This window comes from Salmo salar, chromosome ssa15 (genome assembly GCF_905237065.1).
Source record: "Salmo salar chromosome ssa15, Ssal_v3.1, whole genome shotgun sequence".
Taxonomy (NCBI): Eukaryota; Metazoa; Chordata; class Actinopteri; order Salmoniformes; family Salmonidae; genus Salmo; species Salmo salar.
This window is the reverse complement of record NC_059456.1, coordinates 101572767-101596028: the sequence shown is the minus strand read 5'-3', so window position 1 is coordinate 101596028 and position 23262 is coordinate 101572767. Positions and strand designations below refer to the sequence as shown.

Here is a 23262-nt window from a genome sequence, read left to right as displayed (position 1 = left end):
AGGAGAGGAGTAGAGGGGAGAGGAGAGGAGTAGAGGGGAGAGGAGAGTAGAGGGGAGAGGAGAGTAGAGGGGAGAGTAGAGGGGAGAGGAGAGTAGAGGGGAGAGGAGAGGAGTAGAGGGGAGAGGTGTAGAGGGGAGATGAGAGGAGTAGAGGGGAGATGAGAGGAGTGGAGGGGAGAGGAGAGGTGTAGAGGGGAGAGGAGAGGTGTAGAGGGGAGAGGAGAGGAGTAGAGGGTAGAGGAGAGGTGTAGAGGGGAGAGGAGAGGAGTAGAGGGGAGAGGTGTAGAGGGGAGATGAGAGGTGTAGAGGGGAGAAGAGAGGAGTAGAGGGGAGAGGAGAGGTGTAGAGAGGAGAGGTGTAGAGGGGAGAGGAGAGGAGTAGAGGGGAGGTGTAGAGCAGGGTGGGGAGGTGTAGAGAGGAGAGGGGAGGTGTAGAGGGGAGAGATGTAGAGGGGAGAGGAGAGTAGACGGGAGAGGAGAGGAGTAGAGGGGAGAAGAGACCTCCACTGTGCTACTTGTGCCTTAAGACCCTGAATCAAGAGGTGAGCGTTCATTCACATCTGCCACTACATTTAATTCAAATGTACATCAGTACATTCATATAAAGCCTTTGTTAGCTTAAATCAGTACAGTTTAATAAACAGCAGGAAGATGAACCTTATCGTTTGATAACTGCAACATCTGGAACTCTTTTAAGTCACATGTTCATTCAGTTTTATAACGTTTGATAATCTGACACTGATTAACCTCACCATCAGTGCTCGATTTTGCACTTTTTTTAAATGAGAATCCTCCCAACTGTCAGTTCCTCTCTAGTTTCACAATGCTAAAAAGGCCAACTGTCAGTTACAGCTTAGTGCCTTCAGTTCAGTTAGCTACTAAGATGTCTCATTATCAAAGAGACTTACATTATTGCACGTTTTTGATTACACTTTTTTACCGTATAAACCCTAATAATAATTCTCCGTGTTTTTACCGTATAAACCCTAATAATAATTCTCAGTGTTTTTACCGTATAAACCCATAATACTCATTTTCAATGTTTTTTTTTCCCCCTCTGCCTCAAACTCAAACACAACCTCCACATGAATGTTAAAATTTGATTCCACAGTCTGTAAGATGGATCCTTATGCTGCAAGTCGCCTAACACTGCTCCAGAATCCGTCCATTCGGTAGGTACCATGTCACACTCCTTTCAAAGTAGCATACACAAACATCCAGTCACATCCAGGTGAAGGTGCAAGGTACGAAAAGTAAACTGATGAAACGTTTCTCACACTCCTCCTCCATTGGTTGCTAAACATTCGGGAACGACTACTATCAGGATGCCTCTGACTCCTGTCAACAACCTCTAGTCATCTTCAAAAACAAAGGAACTCAATAGGTTTCTGAACACGTCAATGTAGAAACTCCCTTTCTTCCGGGGATAGTTAGATATTGTTGTGCTCCATCGGCGGTTTCTGCTGTGGTGCGGCATCATCGTGAGAATGTGGCAGCTGGTGCTTAACCATCTGCTCTAGTGGAAGCTGCTGCCCTTCTTGTGATGGCGACGGAGCTGGCGGTGAGTCCCCGATCGGATTAGGATTCCCGTTCCCATTCTGGTTCTCCTTCCTATCCTTCTCACTAGCCTGGTTCAAAATGGCGGGTACATCCTTACAACAGAAGTACTGCTTCCAGATCTTCAGGAAAGCGTCGCGAAACTTCTTGATGCGGAAGGCGTAGACGATGGGGTTGACGGCTGAGTTGCCGTGCGTGAGCAATATGGCGATGTAGATCAGGAACAGCGGTTTGTCGCAGGTCGGACAGAACAACGTGATGCAGTTGATGATGTGGAGGGGAAGCCAGCTGATGGCGAACAGGAAGAGGACCAGGGCCAGCGACTTGGCCAGTTTCAGTTCCTTGTCGTAGTACTTGTTGGGGTCGGTGTGGCTGATGGTGCAAGCCTGTAAAGAATAAATATTACCTTGATTTAGTATTCTTGTTATTTTAAATGAATAATCATTACGATAGGTATTTTACCCAGATACTCAGGGAAATAATTCCCCCTGCTATAGATGGTAGTGTAGATGGTAGTCTGTTATAGATGGTAGTGTAGGTGGTAGTCTGTTATAGATGGTAGTGTAGGTGGTAGTCTGTTATAGATGGTAGTGTAGGTGGTAGTCTGTTATAGATGGTAATGTAGGTGGTAGTCTGTTATAGATGGCAGTGTAGGTGGTAGTCTGTTATAGATGGTAGTGTAGGTGCTAGTCTGTTATAGATCGTAGTGTAGGTGGTAGTCTGTTATAGATGGTAGTGTAGATGGTAGTCTGTTCCCCCTGTTACAGATGGTAGTGTAGGTGCTAGTCTCTTATAGATGGTAGTGTAGGTGGTAGTATGTTATAGATGGTAGTGTAGGTGGTAGTCTGTTATAGATGGTAGTGTAGGTGCTAGTCTGTTATAGATGGTAGTGTAGGTGGTAGTCTGTTATAGATGGTAGTGTCGGTGGTAGTCTGTTATAGATGGTAGTGTACAGTGGGGAAAAAAAGTATTTAGTCAGCCACCAATTGTGCAAGTTCTCCCACTTAAAAAGATGAGAGAGGCCTGTAATTTTCATCATAGGTACACGTCAACTATGTCAGACAAAATGAGAAAAAAAATCCAGAAAATCACATTGTAGGATTTTTTATGAATTTATTTGTAAATTATGGTGGAAAATAAGTAGTTGGTCACCTACATCAAGCAAGATATCTGGCTCTCACAGACCTGTAACTTCTTCTTTAAGAGGCTCCTCTGTCCTCCACTCGTTACCTGTATTAATGGCACCTATTTGAACTTGTTATCAGTATTAAAGACACCTGTCCACAACCTCAAACAGTCACACTCCAAACTCCACTATGGCCAAGACCAAAGAGCACCAGAAACAACATTGTAGACCTGCACCAGGCTGGGAAGTCTGAATCTGCAATAGGTAAGCAGCTTGGTTTGAAGAAATCAACTGTGGGAGCAATTATTAGGAAATGGAAGACATACAAGACCACTGATAATCTCCCTCGATCTGGGGCTCCACGTAAGATCTCACCCCGTGGGGTCAAAATGATCACAAGAACGGTGAGCAAAAATCCCAGAAGCACACGGGGGTACCTAGTGAATGACCTGCAGAGAGCTGGGACCAAAGTAACAAAGCCTATCATCAGTAACACACTATGCCGGCAGGGACTCAAATCCTGCAATGCCAGACGTGTCCCCCTGCTTAAGCCAGTACATGTCCAGGCCCATCTGAAGTTTGCTAGAGAGCATTTGGATGATCCAGAAGAGGATTGGGAGAATGTCATATGGTCAGATGAAACCAAAATAAAAACTCAACTCGTCGTGGTTGGAGGACAAAGAATGCTGAGTTGCATCCAAAGAACACCATACCTACTGTGAAGAATGGGGGTGGAAACATCATGCTTTGGGGCTGTTTTTCTGCAAAGGGATCAGGACGACTGATCCGTGTAAAGGAAAGAATGGGGCCATGTATCGTGAGATTTTGAGTGAAAACCTCCTTCCATCAGCAAGGGCATTGAAGATGAAATGTGGCTGGGTCTTTCAGCATGACAATGATCCCAAACACACCGCCCGGGCAACGAAGGAGTGGCTTCGTAAGAAGCATTTCAAGGTCCTGGAGTGGCCTAGCCAGTCTCCAGATCTCAACCCCATAGAAAATCTTTGGAGGGAGTTGAAAGTCCGTGTTGCCCAGCGACAGCCCCAAAACATCACTGCTCTAGAGGAGATCTGCATGGAGGAATGGGCCAAAATACCAGCAACAGTGTGTGAAAACCTTGTGAAGACTTACAGAAAACGTTTGACCTGTGTCATTGCCAACAAAGGGTATATAATAAAGTATTGAGATAAACTTTTGTTATTGACCAAATACTTATTTTCCACCATATTTTGCAAATAAATTCATTAAAAATCCTACAATGTGATTTTCTGGATTTTTTTTTCTCATTTTGTCTGTCATAGTTGAAGTGTACCTATGATGACAATTACAGGCCTCTCTCATCTTTTTAAGTGGGACAACTTGCACAACTGGTGGCTGACTAAATACTTTTTTGCCCCACTGTAGGTGGTAGTCTGTTATAGATGGTAGTGTAGGTGGTAGTCTGTTATAGATGGTAGTGTAGGTGCTAGTCTGTTATAGATGGTAGTGTAGGTGGTAGTCTGTTATAGATGGTAGTGTAGGTGGTAGTCTGTTATAGATGGTAGTGTAGGTGGTAGTCTGTTATAGATGGTAGTGTAGGTGGTAGTCTGTTATAGATGGTAGTGTAGGTGCTAGTCTGTTATAGATGGTAGTGTAGGTGGTAGTCTGTTATTGATGGTAGTGTAGGTGGTAGTCTTTTATAGATGGTAGTGTAGGTGGTAGTCTGTTATAGATGGTAGTGTAGGTGCTAGTCTGTTATAGATGGTAGTGTAGGTGGTAGTCTGTTCCCCCTGTTATAGATGGTAGTGTAGGTGGTAGTCTGTTATAGATGGTAGTGTAGATGCTAGTCTGTTATAGATGGTAGTGTAGGTGGTAGTCTGTTCCCCCTGTTATAGATGGTAGTGTAGGTGGTAGTCTGTTATAGATGGTAGTGTAGGTGGTAGTCTGTTATAGATGGTAGTGTAGGTGGTAGTCTGTTATAGATGGTAGTGTAGGTGGTAGTCTGTTATAGATGGTAGTGTAGGTGCTAGTCTGTTATAGATGGTAGTGTAGGTGGTAGTCTGTTATAGATGGTAGTGTAGGTGGTAGTCTGTTATAGATGGTAGTGTAGGTGGTAGTCTGTTATAGATGGTAGTGTAGGTGGTAGTCTGTTATAGATGGTAGTGTAGGTGGTAGTCTGTTATAGATGGTAGTGTAGGTGGTAGTCTGTTATAGATGGTAGTGTAGGTGCTAGTCTGTTATAGATGGTAGTGTAGGTGGTAGTCTGTTATAGATGGTAGTGTAGGTGGTAGTCTGTTATAGATGGTAGTGTAGGTGCTAGTCTGTTATAGATGGTAGTGTAGGTGGTAGTCTGTTATAGATGGTAGTGTAGGTGGTAGTCTGTTATAGATGGTAGTGTAGGTGGTAGTCTGTTATAGATGGTAGTGTAGGTGGTAGTCTGTTATAGATGGTAGTGTAGGTGGTAGTCTGTTATAGATGGTAGTGTAGGTGGTAGTCTGTTATAGATGGTAGTGTAGGTGCTAGTCTGTTATAGATGGTAGTGTAGGTGGTAGTCTGTTATAGATGGTAGTGTAGGTGCTAGTCTGTTATAGATGGTAGTGTAGGTGGTAGTCTGTTATAGATGGTAGTGTAGGTGGTAGTCTGTTATAGATGGTAGTGTAGGTGGTAGTCTGTTATAGATGGTAGTGTAGGTGGTAGTCTGTTATAGATGGTAGTGTAGGTGGTAGTCTGTTATAGATGGTAGTGTAGGTGGTAGTCTGTTATAGATGGTAGTGTAGGTGCTAGTCTGTTATAGATGGTAGTGTAGGTGGTAGTCTGTTATAGATGGTAGTGTAGGTGGTAGTCTGTTATAGATGGTAGTGTAGGTGGTAGTCTGTTATAGATGGTAGTGTAGGTGCTAGTCTGTTATAAATGGTAGTGGAGGTGGTACTCTGTTATAGATGGTAGTGTAGGTGGTAGTCTGTTATAGATGGTAGTGTAGGTGCTACTCTGTTATAGATGGTAGTGTAGGTGCTACTCTGTTATAGATTGTAGTGGAGGTGGTAGTCTGTTATAGATGGTAGTGTAGGTGCTAGTCTGTTATAGATGGTAGTGTAGGTGGTAGTCTGTTATAGATGGTAGTGTAGGTGGTAGTCTGTTATAGATGGTAGTGTAGTTGCTAGTCTGATGCTGCTCTTGCCAACTCCTTAAGGAATTGTCCTGTTTGGCGAGATAGTACAAACAGATGTGGGGCCAGGCTACATAGATGGGAGAAGGAGGGATGGTCACCTCACCTTCTTGTTGAGCTGCTTGTGGATCATGTAGAAGATCTCTGTGTAGATGACCAGCATAAAGAGTAAAGGAGGCAACACCTGAAGTGGAAACATCATCCGGTCCTGGTCAGCTCCAGTACCACTTTTTACTCACTCATTAGTTGAACTACATAACTACTTAACAACAATGTATAAATGCTTTCTGTTAAGTTCAACAAACAACATCAGATGCCCTGACCTCCATTCTTATGAACATAAGATACACAACATGAAGAGACATGTTATATTACCCAGCTGATATACTACATAAAGAGATATGTTATATTACCCAGCTGATATACTACATAAACAGAGATGTTATACTACCCAGCTGATATACTACATAAACAGAGATGTTATACTACCCAGCTGATATACTACATAAACAGAGATGTTATACTACCCAGCTGATATACTACATAAAGAGAGATGTTATATTACCCAGCTGATATACTACATAAAGAGAGATGTTATAATACCCAGCTGATATACTACATAAAGAGAGATGTTATATTACCCAGCTGATATACTACATATAGAGAGATGTTATAATACCCAGCTGATATACTACATAAAGAGAGATGTTACAATACCCAGCCAAAGAAGTTGAAGTAGACCATGTAGTCCATACTGATTACGTTCTCAAACTGACAGGTGATGATGAGATCCTCGTTCAGGGAACCGTTCTGCTGCAGCCTGCAGGGATGGAGGGGGGTTACTCACTTCTAATTGGGTATATTATAGATACATAGTATCAATAGCTGAATTAGAAGAGCTGAATTATTAGACAATTCTTATTACAAATACATTGGGGAGCGTGAAATGTTCAAAAGTAGTGCACTTTCATAAGGAAATAGTAAGCTATTTCGGACACAGCCAATGTCAAACTGCAATTAACAAACAACACAAAACTAATTTAAAATACATAGGTACCTACCTCCAGAGGTTGTTCCAGCCCAGCATGGGGGTCAAGCCCACGATGAAGGCAACAGTCCAACACACCACCACCGCCACGGCCGCTCGCTGCTTTGTCACCACACGCTTATAGCTGTAGAGATAGAGAAAAACCAGGCGGTTAGGGAGTTAGTCACCTCTACCGTAACACAAGGAGTTAGTCACCTCTACCGTAACACAAGGAGTTAGTAAACTCTACCGTAACACAAGGAGTTAGTCACCTCTACCATAACACAAGGAGTTAGTCACCTCTACCGTAACACATGGAGTTAGTCACCTCTACCGTAACACAAGGAGTTAGTCACCTCTACCGTAACACAAGGAGTTAGTCACCTCTACCGTAACACAAGGAGTTAGTCACCTCTACCGTAACACATGGAGTTAGTCACCTCTACCGTAACACAAGGAGTTAGTCACCTCTACCGTAACACAAGAAGTTAGTCACCTCTACCATAACACAAGGAGTTAGTCACCTCTACCATAACACAAGGAGTTAGTCACCTCTACCGTAACACAAGGAGTTAGTCACCTCTACCGTAACACAAGGAGTTAGTAAACTCTACCGTAACACAAGGAGTTAGTCACCTCTACCATAACACAAGGAGTTAGTCACCTCTACCGTAACACATGGAGTTAGTCACCTCTACCGTAACACAAGGAGTTAGTCACCTCTACCGTAACACAAGGAGTTAGTCACCTCTACCGTAACACAAGGAGTTAGTCACCTCTACCGTAACACAAGGAGTTAGTCACCTCTACCGTAACACATGGAGTTAGTCACCTCTACCGTGACACAAGGAGTTAGTCACCTCTACCATAACACATGGAGTTAGTCACCTCTACCATAACACAAGAAGTTAGTCACCTCTACCATAACACAAGGAGTTAGTCACCTCTACCATAACACAAAGAGTTAGTCACCTCTACCGTAACACAAGAAGTTAGTCACCTCTACCGTAACACAAGGAGTTAGTCACCTCTACCGTAACACAAGGAGTTAGTCACGTCTTCCATAACACAAGGAGTTAGTCACCTCTACCGTAACACAAGGAGTTAGTCACCTCTACCGTAACACAAGGAGTTAGTAAACTCTACCGTAACACAAGGAGTTAGTCACCTCTACCATAACACATGGAGTTAGTCACCTCTACCATAACACAAGAAGTTAGTCACCTCTACCGTAACACAGGAAGTTAGTCACCTCTACCGTAACACAAGGAGTTAGTCACCTCTACTGTAACACAAGGAGTTAGTCACCTCTACCATAACACAAGGAGTTAGTAAACTCTACCATAACACAAGGAGTTAGTCACCTCTACCATAACACAAAGAGTTAGTCACCTCTACCGTAACACAGGAAGTTAGTCACCTCTACCGTAACACAAGGAGTTAGTCACCTCTACCGTAACACAAGGAGTTAGTCACCTCTACCGTAACACAAGGAGTTAGTCACCTCTACCGTAACACAAGGAGTTAGTCACGTCTTCCATAACACAAGGAGTTAGTCACCTCTACCGTAACACAAGGAGTTAGTCACCTCTACCGTAACACATGGAGTTAGTCACCTCTACCGTAACACAAGGAGTTAGTCACCTGTACCGTAACACAAGGAGTTAGTCACCTCTACCATAACACAAAGAGTTAGTCACCTCTACCGTAACACAAGAAGTTAGTCACCTCTACCGTAACACAAGGAGTTAGTCACCTCTACCGTAACACAAGGAGTTAGTAAACTCTACCATAACACAAGGATTTAGTCATCTCTACCGTAACACAAGGAGTTAGTCACCTCTACCATAACACATGGAGTTAGTCACCTCTACCATAACACAAGAAGTTAGTCACCTCTACCGTAACACAGGGAGTTAGTCACGTCTACCGTAACACAAGGAGTTAGTCACCTCTACCGTAACACAAGGAGTTAGTCACCTCTACCGTAACACAAGGAGTTAGTCACCTGTACCGTAACACAAGGAGTTAGTCACGTCTTCCATAACACAAGGAGTTAGTCACCTCTACCGTAACACAAGGAGTTAGTCACCTCTACCGTAACACAAGGAGTTAGTCACCTGTACCGTAACACAAGGTGTTAGTCACCTCTACCATAACACAAGGAGTTAGTCACCTCTACCGTAACACAAGGAGTTAGTCACCTCTACCATAACACATGGAGTTAGTCACCTCTACCATAACACAAGGAGTTAGTCACCTCTACCGTAACACAAGGAGTTAGTCACCTCTACCGTAACACAAGGAGTTAGTCACCTCTACCGTAACACAAGGAGTTAGTCACCTCTACCATAACACAAGGAGTTAGTCACCTCTACCGTAACACAAGGAGTTAGTCACCTCTACCGTAACACAAGGAGTTAGTCACGTCTACCACACAAGGAGTTAGTCACCTCTACCGTAACACAAGGAGTTAGTCACCTCTACTTTAACACAAGGAGTTAGTCACCTCTACCATAACACAAGGAGTTAGTCACCTCTACTATAACACAAGGAGTTAGTCACCTCTACCATAACACAAGGAGTTAGTCACCTCTACCGTAACACAAGGAGTTAGTCACCTCTACCATAACACAAGGAGTTAGTCACCTCTACCGTAACACAAGGAGTTAGTCACCTCTACTGTAACACAAGGAGTTAGTCACCTCTACCGTAACACAAGGAGTTAGTCACCTCTACCATAACACAAGGAGTTAGTCTTCTCTACTTTAACACAAGGAGTTAGTCACCTCTACTATAACACAAGGAGTTAGTCACCTCTACCGTAACACAAGGAGTTAGTCACCTCTACCGTAACACAAGGAGTTAGTCACCTCTACCGTAACACAAGGAGTTAGTCACCTCTACTTTAACACAAGGAGTTAGTCACCTCTACCATAACACAAGGAGTTAGTCACCTCTACTATAACACAAGGAGTTAGTCACCTCTACCATAACACAAGGAGTTAGTCACCTCTACCGTAACACAAGGAGTTAGTCACCTCTACCGTAACACAAGGAGTTAGTCACCTCTACCGTAACACAAGGAGTTAGTCACCTCTACCGTAACACAAGGAGTTAGTCACCTCTACTTTAACACAAGGAGTTAGTCACCTCTACCATAACACAAGGAGTTAGTCACCTCTACTATAACACAAGGAGTTAGTCACCTCTACCATAACACAAGGAGTTAGTCACCTCTACCGTAACACAAGGAGTTAGTCACCTCTACCGTAACACAAGGAGTTAGTCACCTCTACCGTAACACAAGGAGTTAGTCACTTCTACCGTAACACAAGGAGTTAGCCACCTCTACCGTAACACAAGGAGTTAGTCACCTCTACCATAACACAAGGAGTTAGTCACCTCTACCGTAACACAAGGAGTTAGTCACATCTACCATAACACAAGGAGTTAGTTCTCCACACACCTATAGCTGCAAGACAAAGTAAGAATCACACAAATGTTTGTGTAAATCTCACTTGGACTTAAAAAAACATTGACAATTACCGAAATGTTGGCAACAAGAGTACAATGTCAGTTTTGGGGCTGTAACTCCCTGCACCACAAACAAGAAAAGCATGGTAGTGGACATGTTAAACCTGTCCCTCCCACCTCTCCTTCCCTCCCTCCCTCCCTCCCTCCCTCCCTCCCTCCCTCCCTCCCTCCCTCCCTCCCTCCCTCCCTCCCTCCCTCCCCCCTCCAAGCACTGCGATCCAGGATTATTTTTTTATTTTCACTCGAAGCAATGATGGTGATTCATGGTTTCTAAAAATTGACTACAACTCAATATCCTCAGACAGTAAGGTACTAATGTATCCTCCAATCTGACTACATCTCAATATCCTCAGACAGTAAGGTATTAATGTATCCTCCAAACTGTGTGCTGAACAGAGACAGACTGCAGTGATTCTTCATTCAGTAGGCAGCACAATAGCTTAAGATTTGAAGATCCCTTTATTGGTGAATTGCACACAAGGTTCAACCGAAATTTGACTTCCGCTTTTAACCCAACCCCTCTGAAAGACACACATACGTACATACACACACATGCAGTATACTGTATACACACACACACACACACACACACACACACACACACACACACACACACACACACACACACACACACACACACACACACACACACACACACACACACACACACACACACCCATACTGTACATACATACCAGGGGTTGGAAACGGTTCAGGGAACAGAACTGAAAACTGGAATATAATGACAGTTTTCAAGGAACATAATCACAACCGGGAACGAAAGTGAACTATACCGTTCCGGAACAGAACTGTTTAATAACGTTGTTTTACGTTCCAGGCAAAGAATAGCCAGGCAACAAAGCGCCTATTCAAAGCCCTCCCTCTGTCAATCAGAATCTTCTTCCAGAGTCTGCCTGACAGCTAACAATCTTTGCCAGTATGTACAGTTGAAGTCGTAAGTTTACATACACCTTAGCCAAATACATTTCAACTCAGTTTTTCACGATTCCTGACATTTAATCCTAATACAAATTCCCTGTCTTAGGTCAGTTAGGATCACTACTTTATTTTAAGAATGTGAAATGTCAGAATAATAGTAGAGAGAATGATTTATTTCAGCTTTTATTTCTTTCATCACATTTCCAGTGAGTCAGAAGTTTACATATACTCAATTAGTATTTGGTAGCATTGCCTTTAAATAGTTTAACTTGGGTCAAACGTTTTGGGTAGCCTTCCACAAGCTTCCCACAATAAGTTGTGTGAATCTTGGCTCATTCCTCCTGACAGAGCTGGTGTAACTGAGTCAGGTTTGTAGGCCTCTTTGCTCGCACACGCTTTTTCAGTTCTGCCCACAAATGTTCTATTGGATTGAGGTCAGGGCTTTGTGATGGCCACTCCAATACCTTGACTTTGTTGTCCTTAAGCCATTTTCCACAACTTTGACAAAGTATGCTTGGGGTCATTGTCCATTTGGAAGACCCATTTGCCACCATGCTTCAACTTCCTGACTGATGTCTTGAGAATTTGCTTCAATATATCCACATAATTTTCCTCCTCTTGACGCTATCTATTTTGTGATGTGCACCAGTCCCTCCTGCAGCAAAGCACCCCCACAACAGGATGCTGCCACCCCCACACTTCATGGTTGGGATAGTGTTCTTTGGCTTGCAAGCCTCCCCCTTTTTCCTCCAAACATTATGATGGTCATTATGGCCAAACAGTTTTATTTTTGTTTCATCAGACCAGAGGACATTTCTCCAAAAAGTACGATCTTTGTCCCCATGTGCATTTGCAAACCATAGTCTGACTTTTTTATGGTGGTTTTGGAGCAGTGGCTTCTTCCTTGTTGAGCGGCCTTTCAGGTTATGTCGATATAGGACTTGTTTACTGTGGATATAGATACTTTTGTACCTGTTTCCTCCAGCATCTTCACAAGGTCCTTTGCTGGTGTTCTGGGATAGATTTGCACTTTTTGCACCACGGTACGTTCATCTCTAGGAGACAGAATGCGTCTCCTTCCTGAGCGGTATGACGGCTGCGTGGTCCCATGGTGTTTATACATGCGTACTATTGTTTGTACAGATGAACGTGGTACCTTCAGGCATTTGAAAATTGCTCCCAAGGATGAACCAGACTTGTGACGGTCTACAATTATTTTTCTGAGGTCTTGGCTGATTTCTTTTGAATTTCCCATGATGTCAAGCAAAGAGGCACTGAGTTTGAAGGTAGGCCTTGAAATACATCCACAGGTACACCTCCAATTGACTCAAAGGATGTGAATTAGCCTATGAGAAGCTTCTAAAGCCATGACATCATTTTCTGGAATTTTCCAAGCTGTTTAAAGGCACAGTCAACTTAGTGTATGTAAACTTCTGACCCACTGGAATTTTTAATGACTCCAACCTAAGTGTATGTAAACTTCCGACATCAACTGTATGTGTGTAGGCAATCTGCCCCTCCCCCTCCGAAGCATAGCGGTAACCTACTGACGTTACAAGCCCCTCCCCCTCCAAAGCATAGCTGTAACCTACTGACGTTACAAGCCCCTCCCCCTCCGAAGCATAGCCGTAACCTACTGACGTTACAAGCCCCTCCCCCTCCAAAGCATAGCCGTAACCTACTGACGTTACAAGCCCCTCCCCTCAAAAGCATAGCTGTAACCTACTGACGTTACAAGCCCCTCCCCCTCCGAAGCATAGCTGTAACCTACTGACGTTACAAGCCCCTCCCCTCCAAAGCATAGCCGTAACCTACTGACGTTACAAGCCCCTCCCCCTCCAAAGCATAGCTGTAACCTACTGACGTTACAAGCCCCTCCCCCTCCAAAGCATAGCTGTAACCTACTGACGTTACAAGCCCCTCCCCCTCCAAAGCATAGCCGTAACCTACTGACGTTACAAGCCCCTCCCCCTCCAAAGCATAGCTGTAACCTACTGACGTTACAAGCCCCTCCCCCTCCACCGCGTAGCTGTAACCTACTAACGTTACAAGCCCCTCCCCCTCCAAAGCATAGCTGTAACCTACTGACGTTACAAGCCCCTCCCCCTCCACAGTGTAGCTGTAACCTACTGACGTTACAAGTGTGATTCAGAAGATAGGGAGAAAGATTTATTAGAGAAGAATAGATTCACTTTTTCAATGCTAGTTAGGGATACTATTGTTATCACATTTCACATTTGATTTATTAACTACAAAAAGGTTAGACGTGTTTTTAATTCTGGTACCGCTCTGCACAAGCAAGCTTCTTAGCTAGCTAGCTTCTCTGGTCCAACGTTATGCCAACTCTGAAGTTTAAAGACATTCTAAGTTCCTCCATAGAAGCCGCTCCTCAGTAGGTATAATTCAGTGGGTCTAATTCAGATAATACATGCCATTACAAAATACCCAGCGCTTCAAGCCAAGCCTCCTCCTCCACCCTCTCTTGCTCTCTCTCCCCATCTGCAAAATTCCAGTTGCATCTCGCACCGTCTTTCCATCATGCATGTAAACAACTCACTGAGCTATAGATTGCCCACTCCATAGCAAACTGCTCTATCCGCACTGCATAATTGGTGAAATTATTTATTAATGTTCAGCTAAATAAAATGTAAATGTACAATTTCATAAGTTTAAAAAGAAACAGAAAGGAAATATATAAACCGGTACTTTTCTTTGTTTTCGAACCGGTTCAGAACTTTATTTTGCTGGTCGGAACAGTGGAACAGAAATAAAAAAAGAATGATTCTGTTCAGATCTAAGCAATTCGAAAATCATTTTGGTTCCAACCCCCCTGGAGAGTTGCAAGGGGCTGCCACACAGCTACCAGAGGGGCTGTTGTTGTGGGGAGTTAAGTGCTTGCTCAAGGGCACAACAGCAGGCAGTGGCATCTAGGATTTGATACCAGCAACCCTCCAGTTGCCAGCTCACTTCACCGACAAATTCTTCAGTTCGCTTTTTCCCGGTTGCTGGCTTGCATGTCTGACTGCTATGAAAAAGTAGGCTCATTGGTATCACATTGACTTCTGTCAGTCTCATTAATACTGCAGAACTGGCAGTGTAGCTTCACACACACACACACACACACACACACACACACACACACACACACACACACACACACACACACACACACACACACACACACGCACACACACGCATACACACACACACACACACACACACACACGCACACACACACACACACACACACACACACACACACACACACACACCCACGCATACACACACACGTTGTGGATGCTGAGGTGGTGTGTGAGTGAGAGAGTGAGAGAGTGAGAGAGAGAGAGAGACAGAGAGACAGAGAGGGAGAAAGATACAGAGAGAGAGACAGAGAGAAAGAGAGAGAGGGAGAAAGATACAGAGAGAGAGACAGAGACAGAGAGAAAGAGAGAGAGAGAGAGAGAGATTGTGTGTGTCAGTGTATTGGTTGGCTGATGGCCTGGGGAATGATAAAAATGAAGATAGTCAGACAGGGACTCACATTACCATGTCCATGGCTGCAGGCTATGTTGATTGGCTGCACGGTTAGCCTTCTATTGTTTTCTTGTAAAAGACTAATGTGTAACGTATATGTAATGTACAGATATGGTGGACAAATCAGTTCAGATATAAACATCTGAAAATAATATGTGCTACTAGCTTTAAACAGAATGCAGATCTGTTGGGCTTCAACCTGTTGGGCTGCCACCTTAAAGGTCCTCAATGATGTCACCATTGCCCTTGATTCTAAGCAAAGTTGTGCTGCTATTTTTATTGACTTGGCCAAAGCTTTTGATATGGTAGACCATTCCAGTCTTGTGGGCAGGCTAAGGTGTATTGGTGTCTCTGAGGGGTCTTTGACCTGGTTTGCTAACTACCTCTCTCAAAGAGTGCAGTGTATAAAGTCAGAAAATCTGCTGTCTCAGCCACTGCCTGTCACCAAGGGAGTACCCCAAGGCTCAATCCTAGGCTCTACACCCTTCTCAATTTACATCAACAACATAGCTCAGGCAATAGGAAGCTAGCGACTGGAACGAGCTGCAACAAACACTCAAACTGGACAGTTTTATCTCTCTTCATTCAAAGACTCAATCATGGACACACTTACTGACAGTTGTGGCTGCTTTGCGTGATGTATTGTTGTCTCTACCTTCTTGCCCTTTGTGCTGTTGTCTGTAACCAATAATGTTTGTACCATGTTTTGTGCTGCTACCATGTTGTGTTGCTACCATGCAACATGCATGTGTCATGTGTTTCTGGCTTGCTATGTTGTTGTCTTAGGTCTCTCTTTATGTAGTGTTGTGGTGTCTCTTTTGTCATGATGTGTGTTTTGTCCTACATTTGTATGCTATTTATTTTTTATTTTTAATCCCAGCCCCCGTCCCAGCAGGCGGTCTTTTACCTTTTGGTAGGCCGTCATTGTAAATAAGAATTTGTTCTTAACTGACTTGCCTAGTTAAATAAAGGTTAAATAAATAAATAAAATTAATAAATTGGCCAATTGATTTGATATGAAAAAAGCCTAGTGATATGTACTTGAACTGAACACTAGTGAGTATTGTTCCTAAGAAAGCCTACTAATGGATACAAACTGATAACAGTTCAAACAGCAGCCTGGGAGTGTCTAGTGTGTGCTTAAGACACATAACACACACACACACACACACACACACACACACACACACGGTCTAGTGTAGATAACACACATGGTTCCCATAACAACGTGATGGTTTAATAACAATACAATCAAAATGATCCACACTGGGTATTGTTACCTCTTGCATAACTATGTCCATGTGCGTACAGTATAATGTAGATAGTGAGAGGTGGTTGGAATGGCATTTCAACTACCCTCTTTTGAGCCCTATAGGCCTGGCTATATTTTACAGGTCTGGTTTAGATTGATGCATTATTTAAGTGATAACGCCGGAGAAGCCGGTGTTTTGAGGATATATTGGCACGCGTGTTGTTAGGCCCGAGACGAAGTCAAACCTTGCCAATATATCGTCTTCGAGGGCATTATCACTTTTATACAACGGGTTACCAACATATTCAAATATTAATTGACATATTTTCATTAAACACATTATGTTGATGAATTTATTCATACTATTTCATCCTTCCACGAGATATCATCCCGACACAAATCTAGGTTTGCTACCCAAGCTGGCTGGTCGTTCGTTCTATTGGTTCGCTTGCCAGCCCAGTCGTTAAGTCTTTTTTTCTAAATCTATGGACGTGATCCAGTCGTTGGTTCTCAATGTTCCGTTGCCATGATGTCTGGCAATGTTCTTATCCCTTGCTTGCTAGCTAGCCAACTTTGCTAACACAGTCACGTCAAACAGTGCAGCCAGAATAACAACAAAGTAGCTGCATTTGTGTTTGTTTAATCTGTTTTCTAGTGATTTAAGGGGGGGGAATACATCCATAACATTGAGCTAATGAGGTACAGTTTCTCCTGGCATAGAAAATGTGCTCTCTCGTCAGGACACTGTTGTTCAGAGGAGCTATCCAACAACACAGCTAACACAATCACTTCAAACTGAATCTGGAATGACAGCAAACTGGCTGAGAAAAGCTGCCAGACTGTCTGTCACGTCCATTACTATCAGACAGCTGGAGATCGAATTTCAATATTGAAACAGTATTGCAAATGTAGGCAAGACAGATAGCAAGGGCAATACAAATCTCTGTTGTTCAAAACCAAATGCTAGTCTAAAAAAAGAAAAATGGGAGAAAATGTCTAGATACTTTTTACAGTGGAGATCAAGTTTCTAAATTGCCTGGCTGGGCTGATGAGACAGTAGATTGCACAGTCTGATGGAACAGAGTAAATTGGCATTTCAACGTAACATCCTTTGCCGGTAATTTGTGGAATAGATACCGGCTGGAACGTGGTTTTAACCAATCAGCATTCAGGATTAGACCACCTGTTGTCTAGGGTAATACTGTATTTTATGTAGGACAACGATGATGATGATCATATGATGTAATCCAGGGTTTTTTCTAGATCAAAAAGGGTCATAGGTGGTGGACGCTACTGAATTTTAGAAAACATTTTTGGGAACCCCATCTTGGCGGTGTAGATTTCTTGCAATTCTACAAATGTATCCATGGAGCTGAGAGAATGTTTTGCTGTTTGATTCAATCCTATCCCTATTTAGGGGACTTTGAACAGTTCTGGACTGGTTCCGACTGACATTTTGGTGTACCAAGTGCTTTGTGAACATCGCAGGGTCCAGTGCCTTATAATGCTTTCAGAGGCATGCCGGTGATGAGAGGTCGTTGTGGTGTGTAGATGTGAGTAGGCGTCTATTTGAATAATCCATTAAGGAGATACACCATTAAAAAGATATCCATTCTTAATTCATTTAGACAGATCCTGAGAAATATTATAAGACTAATAAAATGTATTTTGTAAACAACAGAACAGCATGTTTTGAGTTTAATTAGGCCTATGTTATTGGTGTCTGTGCAGCCTGGCTGCGCCATCCAAATTAAAGCAATAGTTGCTTATTTTACTCATTAAACAGACAAGACACAACCCGATCACACTCAACACACATAAATATTATAGTAAGAATATAATGGAATATAACAAAATAAAATACAACAAATATTTTTCCCACACAACTTGCGTCACAGGAACGTGTGGAACCGCTGAAAAGGGATGTTTTCAAACAGAGGCCATGATTTTTTGATCTACGTTTAATCTCTTTCCTACCCTCACTCCACTTTGTTAGGTAGCAGGCGTAGGGTCTTTCCTACCCTCACTCCACTTTGTTAGGTAGCAGGCGTAGGGTCTTTCCTACCCTCACTCCACTTTGTTAGGGAGCAGGCGTAGGGTCTTTCCTACCCTCACTCCTCTTTGTTAGGGAGCAGGCGTAGGGTCTTTCCTACCCTCACTCCACTTTGTTAGGGAGCAGGCGTAGGGTCTTTCCTACCCTCACTCCACTTTGTTAGGGAGCAGGCGTAGGGTCTTATCTTCATCAGGATACCGATAGAAAACTATAGCAATCTATATTTTCAAAAGCATGTGAGTCTCATGTTCATATCTCACAACCGCTGTGCGTTTTCAATGTGGCACCGTCACGTTGAAAAGCTTACGGACAATGTCAAATGTGATGTAGCGAAGCACCTGAGTGAGTTGGGTACGCAATTACAGAGGTACTTTCCCGAAACGGATGACACAAACAACTGGACTTGTTATCCCCTTCATGCACTGCCTCCAGTCCACTTACCCATATCTGAACAAGAGAGCCTCATCGAAATTGCAACAAGCGGTTCTGTAAAAATGTAATTTAATCAGAAGCCACTGCCAGATTTCTGGATTGGGCTGCGCTCAGAGTATCCTGCCTTGACAAATCGTGCTGTTAAGACACTGATGCCCTTTGCAACCACGTACCTATGTGAGAGTGGATTCTCGGCTCTCACTAGCATGAAAACTAAATACAGGCACAAACTGTGTGTGGAAAACGATTTAAGACTGAGACTCTCTCCCATACAACCCGACATTGCAGAGGACTATGGTGTCCCCCAAAAAATCTTAGGCTGCATGTCCATGGATTATAACGGCAGAAAAATCCCTGTAAAATCTAGAATTCAATTGTAATCCAATATTGGTGTCCTCATACAGAATAACTACTGTATAATCAAGGAATCATTCATTGATTTATAATTGGAAATAGTTCAATTATAGCTTCATTTGAAGTGTTCTTTTCTGTAGAAGTAGTAAAAGTGTTGTGAAAGAGGCGATGACAGGTATGAGTATGAGCGGACTGAGAACTTGAGAAGGTTTAATAATAGACAAGGAAATCAAAGAGTCAATAATGAGATTCAGCTATACCCCTGCCAGGAAAAGACAAGACAAATTCCCAACCTCTCTATCTCTCATGACAAATGAACCATTCACAATCTCTCTCCCAAGTCAAAGTGACATCGTTAAAAAAGGATTAAAAGCAAGTCGATCACCGTCTAAGAATATTCTCCAACAAATGGAGAATGGAAAAACGCCCTTCTGCTACTTGGCTTCTCTTCTCCCACATTCTCTCCTCCTCAGTCTCCTGCTTCTTCTCAGCAGCATAGCCCCAAGCCTTTTGTTTCATCCTGGACATGGCAGCTCTAGTTTGGCAGCACTAGTATATGCAATACAGCACCAGAGGCTGTTACATTCAATATGCATTACTAAAAATGTAATCTCTGTCACAGACTCACTCAATTCCACTGAAACATAAAGCAACATATCCTCATCTTCCAAAAAAAGATAGGGTGATGGCATCTCCCAAATAGACTGAAACAACAAATTCATTTTTAAATGCATAGGTGCTCTTTGAATATTTAAGTAGGCTGACGTGTTTTGACCTCAATGGTATCCTCTGTTGTATTCTCCTCTAATATCGCTGAATAAGTTCCCTAGAAAATGGTCAAGTACTGTAAGCTGAACAGCAAAAAGCAGCACATTGGCAGCAGAGAAGAAAGAGTAAGACAGACAGAGATGTGATTTTCTCCACTCCTCCTCACATTGTCAGCAGAGAAGAACAGAGATGTGATTTTCTCCACTCCTCCTCACATTGTCAGCAGAGAAGAACAGAGATGTGATTTTCTCCACTCCTCACATTGTCAGCAGAGAAGAAAAGAGATGTGATTTTCTCCACTCCTCCTCACACTGTCAGCAGAGAAGAACAGAGATGTGATTTTCTCCACTCCTCACATTGTCAGCAGAGAAGAAAAGAGATGTGATTTTCTCCACTCCTCCTCACATTGTCAGCAAAGAAAAGAGATGTGATTTTCTCCACTCCTCCTCACATTGTCAGCAGAGAAGAACAGAGATGTGATTTTCTCCACTCCTCACATTGTCAGCAGAGAAGAAAAGAGATGTGATTTTCTCCACTCCTCACATTGTCAGCAAAGAAAAGAGATGTGATTTTCTCCACTCCTCCTCACATTGTCAGCAGAGAAGAACAGAGATGTGATTTTCTCCACTCCTCACATTGTCAGCAGAGAAGAAAAGAGATGTGATTTTCTCCACTCCTCACATTGTCAGCAGAGAAGAAAAGAGATGTGATTTTCTCCACTCCTCACATTGTCAGCAGAGAAGAAAAGAGATGTGATTTTCTCCACTCCTCACATTGTCAGCAGAGAAGAAAAGAGATGTGATTTTCTCCACTCCTCCTCACATTGTCAGCAGAGAAGAAAAGAGATGTGATTTTCTCCACTCCTCCTCACAGTGATGGCTTGTTAGTCTCTCATCCTTCCTTCACTGCATTCCTGAGGACATAACAGCTAATTAGAGCTGCTTGTATCGCTCTGCTATGGTAAGCTGTCGGTGTGTGTGTCTTCACACATTTGTGTACATGTCTTTCTGTGTGTGTGTGTGCTGTCATGTTAATACCAGAATATCAGACCCCTCCCCTCTCCACGGGGCCTGGCAGTGAGGATGTAGGCATCCTAGTGACATGGAACCAAAAGGTGTTATGATGACCACCATGACAACCACCTGGTAATGAGATCTTCCTCCCCCGCCTCATCATCATCATCATTACACCCTCTTCATCACCTCCTCCTCCTCTCCTTCTTCTCCTCCTCCTCCTCATCATCCTAATTACACCCTCTTCATCACCTCCTCTCCACACCTTCTTCTCCTCCTCCTCCTCCTCCTCCTCATAATTACACCCTCTTCATCACCTCCTCCTCCTCTCCACGCCTTCCTCTTCTTCTTCTCCTCATCATCATTACACCCTCTTCATCACCTCCCCTCACACACCACACCTTCTCCTCCTCCTCCTCCTCATCATCATTACACCTTCTTCATCACCTCCTCTCTTCACCTTCTTCTTCTCCTCCTCCTCCTCATCATAATTACACCCTCTTCATCACCTCCTCCTCCCACACCACACCTTCTTCTTCTCCTCCTCATCATCATCATCATCAGTACACCCTCTTCATCACCTCCTCCTCCCACGCCACACCACGTTCCCCTCATCCTCATCATCATCACCATCATCATCATCCTCCTCACTAGTGCATTTTATCCACCTGCTCAATTAGAGTATAACTGGTCAGTGTAGGTATAAGACATGCTGAGTTGTTTTTGTTTACCTGGTTGGAATCTTGACCCTGAGATAGCGGTCAATCGCAATGGCCAGGAGGGCCAGGATGGAACTTTGCGTCAGTACCAACACCGTGCACGCGACCATCAGGCAGCTGTAGAAGTGAGTTTGAAGTCCGATGCTGATAGTTATCGCCAAGGGGATGACGAGGGCTCCCACTGCGATATCCGCCAAGGCCAGAGAAACGATGAAACAGAACGTTGTGTCTCTCAACGACTTGTTAATTTTCACCGCCCAGACCACCATCACATTACCCAGGACGGAGAAGACGGCAATCACCACCTCCATGCCGATGTAGAGCGCCTGGGCTGGGGCGAGTGCTTCAGTCATCCTTTACAGACTATTATAGGTCCACATGAGAGAGAACTAAGTATTATTTCAATAAAAGCAGGCTTGGGAAGCCTACAAAACAATAATTTGATTAGAGTTACACACCTATTAGTCCAAGTGCGTTATGCGTTCTACAGTGGTAACGTCACTTAGATTATTCTATTTCCACCATAATGATGTTCTGATACACATCCAGTTTGTGAAATAATTTAGCATCATATGGCCCCCAAAAAGCAGATATAGGAATTAATAGTTAGACCTATTCTTTCAAGAGAGTAGTAGTAGTAGGCTAGTAGTCCCGAGGTTATCGTGGTACGCTGCAGCTCCTGTCCTCGTTCAATACCCTGTTCCACCACTTCGTTGGATCCACCTGCGCTCCGGGAAGGGACCTTGCTTGCCCGGTGTTGTTTATTATTTACCCTTGGTAATCACTTTAACATCTTATTTTATCTACGGGTTCTCGGTTACCAGTTGAAAAGCAGGTCGTAGTTTAAAAAAAAAAAAATCTGCAATGGATAGTCATTTAGTGGACGAAACAGAACGGTCTCCCTGCTGTGGTAGGCGGCGGCTTAAATCAAATGCAACCGGGCGCCGGTGCTCGTGCGCCGTGCTATTTGCCGTTCCCGTTGCTTTGAGAGTCAAAGCAGCAATGCGGTGACCTAATATAGCTCTCAGCGCTTGGTTCTCGCTCTGATATGCTTTGGTCAACAAACGCTCTGATTTTCCTTGTCCGTTTTATTTATCACATCCCAAAGTGTTTTATTTTGAAGCCCATTTCGCCATAATTCCAACTCTGTGAATTGCCATTGCAGGTGCCTCGTTTCTTCCAATGGAGAGAGAACATATGGAGATAACTGTTGTTGTGCTGCCAGGACCGTCCCGCAGACGTCTCTCTCTTTGTGCCTATAGGGCGAATTGTGATTGAACTTTCTCTTTGACTGATCTAGTAGGGTTATTCCTAGGATATTCTAGACTATTTATTTGGAATGTATTTATTCTCCCTTCTACGCCCTAGCTGCTCCGGTGTCAATTCGATTGTGTAAAACGTTTCTCAAACAGTCAACAGGGTGTCTCACGGCCACAGCTCATTGGTGACGTTATGATAGGGAGTGAGTGGGTCGAATCACATCACTCTGATGGGATAGGTCGGTAGGAAACAATAAATAAAACACAAGGAAAAGTGGAAGAGGATTTTGTGTAGTAGCCTAGACTACTGTAATGCATGTATTACACTGTTACAAGTCTGTAAAACAGTGTTAAGACTAGCAGTACGCCTACTATTGTTATAGTGACTACAGTCATCCAATAGACCAATCATAATGTAATTTTCAGAATAGACTACTTAACTACTTTTCAAGCTTTTTCAAGCAGAAATTTGCTTCCTGCAACACAAACTCAAAAAAGTTCTGGGACACGGTAAAGTCCATGGAGAATAAGAACACCTCCTCCCAGCT

At 43.4% G+C, this 23262-nt stretch overlaps 1 protein-coding gene across 1 annotated transcript; it reads right to left on the bottom strand.

The window, feature by feature from the left end:
- Positions 1-555: 555 nt before the first annotated feature.
- Positions 556-22801, bottom strand: adora1b (adenosine A1 receptor b). The gene is made up of 5 exons (XM_014147393.2): positions 21468-22801; positions 6889-6999; positions 6545-6647; positions 5934-6011; positions 556-1942 (listed from the first exon to the last, which is right to left on the bottom strand). The coding sequence occupies exons 1-5, from the start codon at positions 21806-21808 to the stop codon at positions 1430-1432; spliced, it is 1146 nt and encodes a 381-aa protein (XP_014002868.1). The 5' UTR covers positions 21809-22801; the 3' UTR covers positions 556-1429.
- Positions 22802-23262: the final 461 nt, after the last annotated feature.